The sequence below is a fragment of the Lonchura striata genome, chromosome 4 (genome assembly GCF_050655825.1).
Source record: "Lonchura striata isolate lonStrDom1 chromosome 4, ASM5065582v1, whole genome shotgun sequence".
Taxonomy (NCBI): domain Eukaryota; kingdom Metazoa; phylum Chordata; class Aves; order Passeriformes; family Estrildidae; genus Lonchura; species Lonchura striata.
Genome location: NC_140706.1, coordinates 11,070,763 through 11,082,915, shown reverse-complemented (window position 1 = coordinate 11,082,915; position 12,153 = coordinate 11,070,763). Strand labels below are relative to the sequence as shown.

Sequence of the window (12,153 nt, the reverse complement as noted above, 5' to 3'; positions counted from 1 at the left end):
CAAGGAACTCACTCTTCACCATAAATAAATCACTGCAATGAACTGCTATTCCACCTTAAACCTCTGTCTGCTGGAGTCAATTCTACTTACAACATTCAAAGTAATGGAAAAATCTAAAGAATAAGTAAGGCTGCTTTGGATTACCTGGTCTGCTGTAATGCTGAGGAGAATGGGAGGTGGGGGTGTACCGACCATAGCCCAGGGAGCCAGCAGAGCTAGGACTTGATGTCCTGTACTGCTTGAAAGATCTGTCATCTTGGTCACCCTTAGAGGAAGAGAGGAAACACATGTTATTAGGGAAGAGAAGCAACTTCTCAAACAGGCAGAATATGCCATCTCGTGTGTTCCTGTGCTGTGTAGATGGGAGGCAATGCTGCCCTAAGATTCCATGCAGTCCTAATGAAATGGAGTGGCTTTCAGCACCTCCACCTGTAGAGTGACTGAAAGAGCTCTGCCAAGTACCAGAGAATGGTCATAGTGCCAGGAAAGTCAGCACAGACATAAATCTAAAATTACAATTTAGTTTGAAAAGAACAGTAAAGATGTTGCTTCAAAACAGTGAATTTCTTGAACAAATGAAAGTGGGTGGAAGATGAACTCAGGTCAGCATGACAGAGTTATGGTCACTTTGCACCCATATGAATAGATGCATAATGGTTGCAGACAACACAAAAATCAGCATTTGCTGGTTTCACTACATCATGAAACTGATTGTACATAAATTGCCCAGTGCGACACACTGTAACATGGCCATTACCTAAGAACCCAATATTAACACATAAGCATTAATACTGCACCATTGTGCAGAGGCATTCATACAATCCAATTCCCACTAAACCCCTGGCTTCAACAAGTTAAAATCATGTACACATCCTCCAAGCCTCTGATTTTCAACAGCTTGTTAAACTGCAACTGCAATTTGCAAGTTAGGGTCTTCTTAACAGTAAAGCACTACTGAGTGAAATGGATGGGGAAGTGACTTTGTAAAAATTAGCTATAAAATCAAATTCAAAATTCCCCTGTTTATAAGACATGTGAGAATAGGGTTAAGTTCATATTAGAACAAATCAATGTAACCTGCAGATGCTCTTTTATGGAAAGTCATACTTAAAAATTGCTTCCCCTCTCCTGTTCCAGTAGAAAAACATGAAGATATCCTACACTGTGACAGTGTCAAGTGACAGGTGTCAGTCACTTATCATGAATTTGGGGATGCCTTTAGGCATCTGTGTGATTCCCACTGGATCATTCCTCATTTAAACAAACCATACATCCTATTAGCCCTACCATCATCTCCCAAACTCTCATCAGAACAACTTAATTATGTCCATACATTCATCTTTAGATGAATTTGGCTTCTCTGGGACTATCCTTGACTCGACAGAGATGTACAATATTCTCACATCACCAGGTTTCTCCTGTGGACAATGCTCCATCCATTCAACATCACCCCAGACCTACCAGCTACATTTCCAAAAGTGGAAAATCAGCTCAGTAGTGGCTAGCAGCATTATTACTTTAACATCATGTTCAGAAGTAATTTTACAAAAAGCAAAGAACAACTGATGCCTTCCCAAGCATGCAGCATTCTGCAGGCATTCTGCCACCAACTTCTCTATGTCCAGTTTGAGATGTTTCCTTCCAACTGTGCCTATATTGTGTAATACTCACTCTAACCTTTGTGGAGAGAATTACAAGCAGTATTGCAATGGCTCTACAAAGTCATATGATATTTAAATGGTATTTAAATATTATATGAGCATCAGCTAATGGTCTGTGATGTGTCCAATTGTATGACACAGTGGAATTCTCCCCTAACAAAAAATCCTTGCAAAAACAAGTTTGCAGTTGATGATGCCCAAGCACCTGATCACAGATTCCTTAAAAAGAGACAGCAAACAGAGAAGCTGGGTAACATGGGAGTATACACAAATCATGGCAGTCCCAACCTCCACACCAGTATCTCATCTGGAAATTAAAACTGGCAGTTGTAACTGGTAACTGAATTTAAAGCATATTATTATAATCTTACAAAGCATCAAGTTTTCATATTGTTTCATACCTTACCTTTCTGTACCTTATGTCTCTGCAAGGAACAGTCAACCTAGTCCATGTCAGCAAATATTTTACATGAAACATGCTTTTATTTTTAAATTATCCAAAAAATCGCATCTCTACTGGTTAACTGCTCTGTTAACCAGCTCTTAAAGTCCTTAATTCTCCATGATTACCAAAATTTTGCATAAAATTAGCATAATAGAGAAATTAGAAACCCAGAATATGTAATTGAGTTATTATCTGGGAAATACATTAAATGCTTTCACTGCTTCCAAAGTTTCAAAGTGTTTCTTGAAACAATGACTAAATTAATGCACATCAAAATACACAGACCTAGAAGTTCAGGTATGTGCAGATGATTTAAAAGTAGGTGCACACAAATAGTATAAGTAGTTTAACTATTTGTGGAATTAAAAAATGAGAAGAAAAAAAGAAGAGAAATCTATGCCAAGCACTAGTTTGAATCAGCTCACACTGGCTGCATTAAATGTGAACATAAATCATATTTCCCAATATAATTTATTCAGTAGAGCTTGAAGAAGTGACCACCATACAACCTTTATTTTGGAAAGCAGAAACATGGATGACAGTGGAGACAGATGCATACAGATGACAATCTAGAAGCAGAGCACATATTGAACACAAGTAACACTCTGAAAATCATAAATTATAAACCCCATGCACTGTAGAGGCAAGGGGCGAACCCCACATTTCAGACACTGCTGGTTATTAATATGACCAGGTTTATGCATCACAAAATGGGTCAGAATAGGAGAACAAAGGCACTGGGGATTACCTCAGTAGGTGTTGGAGAGAGCAACTGAGGTGACTGCAAACAGCAACACACAACAAATTAGTGATACAAATTCATGCATGATGTTACTCGTGAGAAGAATTACTCTTAAAATATCACTATCCATGTTTAACACATGATACAGTTAGGAAAAACACCTGTCAATTAAGTTAGGGCATTTTTTAAATTATCTGTTTTTAATTAAGTACATAAGGACTAATATATAAATAATTTAATATTTGTCTTTGAGTGATTTCTCTATTACAAAATCCTGGGGTCTGGTGAGGCCAGTCCTGTGCCACAGAGAAGGGCAACAGGGAACTCCCAGTTACTGCAACTGCCTGAAACTACACACAAATCCTAATGAAATCTGTATTGAAGGACCTCCAAAAACAGCACTAGAACTGACCATTTTAAGGGAAAGAAAAACACCTGCATTATTTCTTTTCAATTAAGCATCATGTAATTTGACAATCTGCTGCTCATTTTCCTTTCCAAATCAAACACTATGTTTGGTTAGTTGAGCAAATACAATGGAAGTATGGCAGCTGTAGGTAAGATGCCAGAATGCTGAAACTTGGGAAAGAGGATTTTTTCCCCCTGGTAATATAAAGGATAATAAATATTTGGAGCACCAGGAAATATGTTGGATTGCAAATACAGTCCATCTTTGGTCTGTGCACCTCTGCCAAGCCTGGATGTCACCAGGCACTTGAGGCAAGCTACAACCATCATTAGCACTAACAAATTTTGACATAGAAAGGAAGTGATTATGCACCACAGGTTCAGGGTGAGGCAGCAGCTCTGCATTTTGTGAAATCAGAAACCTGAATACCATTTAAACCCTTTACCAAATGCAATTTAATTATTTTTGAATACTTTACAATGGAGCTATCATGGTTCACCACTGTGCAGAGAGGACTTGGAAGAAAGTCTGCAAAACCTAACATATGCACTACACTTCAGTTGGCAGTGGTACTGAGACCTTAGTGATACTGATTAAGTGTAAAAGGTGCAAGTGGTAGCATGACTAGGGCTATTCTAAATCTCATGAACATCAATTATAGCATTTATTTCTGCCCATTCACTGACACCTGGAGAGAACAAGACTTCCGTGCTAGACTGTATGTATCTTGCTCATGTCTAGCATATTGTAAAGGTTTAATTTGTAAAACTTTAGCTAAAATTATAAAAGCAATCAGAAAGTCAAATGAAATGCAGGTATGTTCAGAGAAGAAAAGCTAACTTGCATGACAGGAGTTATATAGAAGTATGTTTCACAAAGCCTGGAATTAGTATTAGTTATTAGTATGTTAGTATTGTGTTAAATTAGATTCCATTAGCACAAACTGTATCATATTAGCTCTGCATATGAAAAGGCTGAAGTGCATGCATGACATGAGGATGAGGTTAAGTAAGGGACAGTTGAAAGAAACTTGTACACAGGAAAGTGATACCACTGTTGTGTTACCAAAATAACATGGTACACTTTGATTAAAGAAAAAAAAAATATGAAAGACATTTGGCTTTGCTTCTCATTTTTGCATTATAATTAGCAATGGCTCCTGTTTCCTACCACATGCAGAACTACTCCCATGGAAAAACATTTTAATTACATGCCATCTCTTTAAAAAATGATCACAAAAACAATGTTTTAATTTCTATAAACTAAAAACTGAAATTAACATAAATTAACATCTTGGGTTTGGTTGTTGTTTCTTTTTTTTTTTTTTTTGGAAGGCATTGTGAATGAATGGATGACATGACTCAATTAACTAGAGCTATAAAAGTTACATTTAAAAAAAAAAAGGGTTATGCACATGTTAATAGTCTTTGGCAACATGTTCAATGATGCACATAGAAACTGAAACTCAGAGTAAAAAAATGCCCATGTTTCAGTACCTCCCCGTAACTATGCCTGTCATCTGAAGAGTAACTGATATATGGAGAATAGGAGATCATATCTGGGCGGTCAATGTTATAGATGGCTTTATTTTTAGGAAGAGCAGCCAAGTCCCTGTAGTCAAGAATTTCATCTCCAAGCTTTGCCTAAGAAAAGGAGGAAAGAAAGCAGTGAGAATGAGAAAGAATATGAGGAGGATGCAATCAGACAAGGAAAGATAAATGTAGGTAGAAAAGTCATAATCATAATAAACCATTTTTTTTGTTTGTGAACATTTAAATCTCTTGTATTTACTACACTATGCTAAATATTACTGCTGTTTTCTTTTAGATACTGTTGTCTTGTACCTTGTCACTGGCATTTGGCTAACAGGAGTAGCATGGCATCATTCCAATTCCCTGGTTATATCCCACTTACTCCTGGATGCACAAACAGATATAGGGGACATATATTGCAGTCTTTTTTAGTTTTTCAAAACACACTGAATTTTGAAGCGTTTTTGGTGTGCAGAATTCCCCTGCTGTAAGCAGTAGTAAATAATCAAATATGTATTTCCAGCATATACTCTCCAGATGCTGAAAAGCATTACTCAGCTCTTTGATCTTTCCCATTCACTTGTGTCCCACAGCTTTACGTCCTTTTCTATGTCTAAACAGCCCTTAATTATGGGTCACAAACAAGCAGATGATGGATTTGCACCATGGTGGAAGATCACAGATGCCACTCAAGTAAAGTTCAAATCCTCTTATGAGACTCACACAACCAACAGAGGGAAAGGACTGTGCTGGTCCCTGTTCTCCCACTACACATATTCCAAAAGTATAACTTATTACCAAGCTGCCACATTTGTACAGATTATCCTCAGGATAACTGCACCAAAACTGTATCCAGCACATACTATGCTGTAGATATGATGACAAGATGACCATGTTGAGAGTGGAGAAATGGGCAGCATAATGGTCTCATTCCCACTTCAAGTTTTGCAGAAGGAAAAGCTCTTTGTTGGCAACAAAATGATCAGTGAATCTTCTGTGCTCTAAAAATCTCAGTATGATCAGCTATAAAACTGTAATAATGTTTTCCACATGCAAAAATACAAAAGTATCCAAGATTTATATGTGCAGTAATTCTGTTTTTTCTTAGTATGGACTAAGAAGAAAAACTCAATAGATTTTCCAGGGGAGTTCTCTGTCAGATTAATAATCCAGGAAAAATTTAGTTTGACAATTTCCAGTTACCCCTTTTTCTAAAACAATGCACGAATTTGTGCTAACATAAACTACATAAAAAGAAGGAAGATTACTCTTAAATAAGAAAGTAGAACCATGTTACCATAACCATCACATATTCCCATCCTGAAAATTAATGAAAAAATGTGTTTTAACCAAGTATGTGATTCTTCAGCAATCTACAGATCTCACTTTCTTTGCAGCTCCTTGAAGAAGCTAAAGAGCAATGAAATAGCCCCTTTATAAAAATAAATCCCTCCCTGCTGAGAAACCAGCAGAGAGCTCTGATGCAGAGACAGCTAATACTGTCCCAGAAATACTTTGGGCAGCATTAAACCTACAAGGAAGGCCAAACAGGCTGTGATTTCAGTTAAGATATCCAGGTTTTTGGCCATTATTCTAGTGAATCCAAATATTTAAATGTGAACTACAGTCATTTTGGTCTCCATCTAGATGTGTGACTTCCCATTAGATTTCAGATCTGTCAGAGGAGTAAGACTTATCTTGCTGTGTAATTCCTTTCAGTTTAGATATAACAGAGTGGGCAAATTTGGATGAAGAAACACTTTAGGGATACAGTTACTTTCTAAACACTCAATTCTTCAAACATTGAGTCTTTGCTGTTATATTTTCTAAATTTTTATTTTATTTGTTTCACCTACATTCAATTATGTGAATGGAGTTTAAATCAGCTCAGGAAAGCTCAAATTACAGCTGAGAGGCTTCAAGCCATTTCTTAGTAACCTGGTATTTAGGGTTCTGGTAAAACCATGCTCTAAGTATAGAGTATCTGTTTCATTTGGAATATGTAATTTTATAAACATGTAATTGTGAATATGAGCTGTAGAAAAATTTAGTGTGATTTCTATTCCTTGTATGAGAGCACATATAACACAGCTATGTGTAAGCCTTAGGTTGGAGCACCTAATTCTGTCCCAATAAAATTAAGCAAACTATAAAGTAGAAATTTTAAAACATAATTTAATGGCATAATTTAGAAATCAACCAATTTTTAATTAGAGACTCTGAGGAGTTGCCAGCACTAGGGAAAATTTCAGCCTGGATATAATGAAATCATCCCTACAGGTCATGAAAAGATGCCCATTACCTTCAGAAGGCACTGGCCTGTGTCCTCTCTCAGGGCAAGAAGACACCAAAGTCTGCTACCAGCAGATGAAGAAGTGGTATGGCTTTAGTAAACCATCTGTACGAAGCACATTCACATTTATGTCACAAATAAACCTTTCTTCACCTTTCCCTGTGTGACCAGGCTACCATGGCCCAGAAGCACTGCTGTGGGTGGTGCCCACGATGATGTCCAGCACTGCTCTGACTTGATGGCTTTGGAACTGTAAGCCCCACAAGCTCACAGTTCCTAAGATGGAACTTTTCTCTAAACTCTTCTGTCCATGAAATACTCTACAGAGCTCACCAGCTGGTAAGGTATGATTTTACCACAGGTTTAATGATCTGAATCTACGCTACTGCTGAGAACTGCTGCCCTGTGTGCACCATCCCACCCTGTTCTGCCTTCTGCACTAGCATCAGAAGTCATGTAGACAGCTTGGGCTTTTTTTTTTTTTTTTTCCCTCTTTGGTTGTCTGGAGGTTTTTCCTGGGTTATTGTTTAGCTCAGTCTGGCCTCAAATTTGACTGCATATCTGTGTGTACACACTACTATTAGCAGCAAAGAGGAGATAGGAAGGCATAGCCAGAGAGGGACAGGGCCACACATGGGTGGGACCTTCCTTTCAGTGGCAGCAAGAATTTAGGTTTGGCAAAAACAGCCACAAAAGCACACAAGACAGATCTTGAGCATGTCTGTATGTCATAACATTCCTGTAACAGAAAACACATGTAAAAACAGATAGTCAAAGGACCATTTTGATAATATAGAAGTCAGTAACATGTTTTTAATTATTTTTACTTTCCTGTTTCTGAAAGCCAAAATAGGATTTATTCAATCAAAATCAAGTTTTGACAATTAAGCAGTGAGAGATGGGACAGATAGAACAAGAACTTGCACTCTTCTGGGGAATCTTTTTTTCTGACTGCTTAACAACTTTATTCATATTGCTAGACAACTTTATTCTTTCCCAGTCCCAGATGAGTGTAACAGTAAAAACCATCAGGGTTGTGTGCTGATTTAATGATAGTCTTTAAAAACAAACAAACAAACAAAAACTGAAAAGGAGAATGGAGGCTCATCCTTGACTTTTAACAGCCAGTGAAGCATATTTAAGGTTGTAACACAAACATCAATACAAACAGTACCATCCTGCAGTTAGATAAATGCCTCTAAAAACATATAAATCTTAGGAGAATTCTCATGCTTAAAACCACAATAAGATGGTGCATGCCTGAAGAAAAAGAGCTCATCTGGCCAAAGAAAGTGCTTACATTATAATAGGCTCCCAGCACAATGGACTATGTTTACAATGACATTTCTTGGCTGGTAATATACCACTGGTATTCAGCAGCACTCAGAAGCACTTAGAGAAGGGACACTTGTCCCACTGCAAGTTCAATCTTACTCAGATAAAGCACATTTTGTATTCAAAATAACTTTTATTTGAGGAAAAAAGACATGTTCAGATCCAAAGCAGTCTTTTGCTTGTCTCAATGTAGGAGATACAAGCCCTTAATATTTGCAAAATAACCTCTCTGGAAGCCAGTTGTATCTCCAGCAAGTTTCTCACTATATGGTTCTAACTGATGAGGATGACCTGCATACTTGAGGGATACCTGAGCAGGAGAAAGAAAAGCCCTGGAAATGATGCAGCCCTGCAAGAGATATCTATATGGATCATACCACATTTGCATTTTTTATCTATTGCTGGTAGCCTTGAGAATACTACACTACAGCAATTTTGATCTTGTATTGAAAAAAAAAAATCCTAAGATTTTATTATACTTGTTATTTTAAATTCTGCCAGTGAGTTTTCCAGAGTGCTTCATAAACCATAAAGACATCAAAGGTCCTCTGAGTGAGGGACTGGCATTTGGCAAGGCCAGAGTCCTGCAATCACACACAAGTGTTTTCATAAGCAATCAGATGTAGGCTCAGGAGCTCAATTCAAATAAGCTGCGTTCAAATCTAAGCTTGTAATCTACCTGTGGGCTATACTGTTTACTTAAACTTTTCTTTTCAGAAAGAACTGTGGTATTCTGCATGCTTTGGTATAAGCCAGCACTAGCTACAAACGCACCACAAAATATAGGAGGAAAATACCAGAATTCTGTTAGAGCAAATGCAGTATTCAAATATTTTAAACTTGAGAAAATAATTCTATTTTAGAGGAATCAGCAACTGCAGTGGTTTGGAGACATTAACTTGCCATATAACATGCTAAACAGTAGGAGGAAGCACAAGGTTTTCCCCACCTCACAGAACAAATCTCACTGAGAAATACTCACATAGATCACACGGCTTGGGGAGCCTGATGTACTTGAAGCAGGTACAGAAATAATACTCTCAGAGGAAGTCCTAGTTTCCTATGGCAGGAGAAGTGAAATAGATAGGAAAAACAGGAGAGACAAAGATAATGTAACTGTTATTTCAAAAATAGCATACAAGCATTTAATTTAATTCAATCTCTACCACCCAAAAATGGCATATTATAGAGAGCTCAAAACATGGAGTTAAAAATAAAAGAACATTTGCAGACAATAAATTTAACCTTTCAAAAATGCAAGAATTGTTTTACACATGGCTTTTTATCCCTGCTCTTCAGAACGAAATGGCCCAGAGCATTTCTTCATCCATGACCCCAGACAGTGGCACTGAGAACATCCTTGGCAAACCTACAGATGACAGCCTGCCGTGTGGTGGGGATGATGTGCTGGAGGGAAGGGAAGCCATCCACAGGGATCCTGATAAGCTTGAGAAGTGGGGCCATGCAAACCTCATGAAATTCAACAAGGCCAAGTGCAAGGTCCTGAACCTGGGTCAGGGAATCTCCAGCACCACCTGCATAAACTGGGTGGTGAAGGGAGAAGAAGGACTTGGAGGATACTGGTGGCTATGGAATTGGATATCAGATATCCCACATTGCACACATGTTCTTTATTCTTTTCATGATCCATTACCCCTTTTAGCATCCCCATCCATGCCTGCTGCACACCATCTCCCAGCTTTTTCAATAAAACCTCACACCTTTGTTGACTCTATTGCTTCTGTTAGTTCATTTTCTGTACTACACATTTTTCTTCTTCTTCCACCTACCTCTTTTCCCTAAAAGCCTCTTTTATAGACCTTACTTTCTCTTGCTGCTTTGATTTCTCCTGTCTTTTCCAGCTTCTTCCCTTCTGCTTAAAATCTCACTCTCCCATCATCTTTCTTTATGCTGTCACTCTCTTTCACAACTTCTTTTTCCCCTCCACTCCATCTTCAAAGTTTTGGAGCATGCTGCCACTTTCTCCTTTTGCCTTTGTCACCTACTTTAATTGCATGCTGTTCATATATCTATATATAGGAAGATAACTTAAAAACAACAAACTGCAAGGTTGAACAGTAAATTTCTCAAGGAGTAGATCTCATTCTAGACTTTACAAGTTATGCTGAAAAGTTCATTATTACTCTCTTAAAAATGGCATCTTTCCTTCTGGTTTTAATTTTTCAATAATGAACATAAAGATCAGAAAATAGAAAAAAACTCAAGGAAGAAGAAAATCTACTAGGAAAAATTATTTGATATTCAGAGCTTGTCATAAACCAAGCAATCACTTCCCAAACACATGGGTACAAAAACTACAGCCAAGATTCTTTTTAAGGTAAAGCCCAAACATTTTTTTTTTCAAGCTGTAATTTAGTCAAAGTTGGACTTTCTAACACACCAGACTTAGCAATCCTTTTATGGATGCTGCCTGCTGTTCTGATTTGCCCATGTGCCTTTCTCCAAGCCTTGAACCAAAGCAGAGCTTTTTTGAACAAGGATACCAAGGGTACCACTTGGAGCATCAGAGAATATCAGAAGTGAAAAACCCACACTTGGCCTCTACATTAAATGAGATGGTTGTAACTCATTCCCATCACTTCAGAAGAATCATTAATTCTTCATGTCCTAGGGACAGCTTATTTATCTGCTAATCTTCTGCCAGAATTCCCCCCTTTTCCCCTTGCATGCAGAGAGGTGCACAATCATCCAACTTAAAGAGGTACTTAAAGCCAGAGATTAAATTAAATTGTGGCTGGCTTGCCAACATTTTAGAAACAAATAATAAAACTCCAAGGTTATTTATTTTTTTGTAAAAACAAATAAAGTGAAAGCCCTCTGATCTTTTAAGTTTAGAGCCACAGGAAAAGAAGTAATGAACTGATAACATCATAATCAGACAGCAGTTAAAAATTAACTTTTTTTTTATTATTAATATTTTCACATTTTTACTTATTCAGCTTATATATATACCTCTTAGGTCAACATTCTCCTTAATCTGTATCTTTAATCACTGATTGAAAGCAGAGTAGTTATATTACTTGATTACATTTCATTAGCCAACTACATTCCTATCATTTAAAATTTAAAATTACAGTAGTGAAAATTTTCCAAACTCTTCTATCCATGCCTGCTGAAAAAAAAAATAAAAAAATATAGAGAATATTATGGCAATCAAATCACACTGGGTAAAAATGCAATTTTTTACCTTGTTTTTTTCTTCAGCCTTTGCAGCCTGTCTACAAAGTGGATGCCAAATGGATGTTCCTGTAAAGTAAATTTAAAGTTCTGCTTAATTCAGTTCCATGATAAGAACATTAAAAAAGTTCAAAATAAGAACCTTATTAAACCCTCCTATAAGGATTTATAAGATATAGGTTACTGACTACTTCCCCTGCTAGTGCAGGATACTTTCAGAGGTCAAGATGACAACCTCTCAATCCCAATGAGCCTGATCGTAGACATTTCAAAGACTTCAGAAAGCTACATGTACCTCAGTATGGCAGATCAACATCAAAATCTGAGTCCTAAGAAGTGTGATATGGGATTTCTGGAGTTCCACCAGTCCAACGTCCTGCTCAGGGCAGGTCCCATTAGAGCAGGCAGGGCTGTGTCCAGCTGGGCTTTGCCCATCTCCAAGGATGGAGGTTCCACTGCATCTCTGGGCAGCCTGTTTCATGGCAACTTTTTTCTTTATATCTAGTCACAATTTCCTACACAAGAATTTCCTACACTC

The 12,153-nt window shown here is 37.5% G+C and overlaps 1 protein-coding gene across 15 annotated transcripts in view; it reads right to left on the bottom strand.

Moving 5' to 3' along the window:
* The window catches only part of ABLIM2 (actin binding LIM protein family member 2), a 127,238-nt gene that overhangs the window by 35,183 nt on the left and 79,902 nt on the right, over positions 1-12,153 (bottom strand). For 6 of the 15 annotated variants that reach the window (XM_021550652.3, XM_085578511.1, XM_021550655.3 and 3 more), the window contains exons 8-12: positions 11,626-11,684; positions 9,400-9,477; positions 4,754-4,900; positions 2,855-2,887; positions 145-265 (exon numbers count right to left, since the gene is read on the bottom strand). In XM_021550652.3, coding sequence (XP_021406327.2) covers positions 145-265; positions 2,855-2,887; positions 4,754-4,900; positions 9,400-9,477; positions 11,626-11,684 — 438 coding nt within the window. The remainder of the gene's footprint in view (positions 1-144; positions 266-2,854; positions 2,888-4,753; positions 4,901-9,399; positions 9,478-11,625; positions 11,685-12,153) is intronic. The other 9 variants (XM_021550653.3, XM_021550656.3, XM_085578513.1 and 6 more) reach the window with 2 other exon arrangements.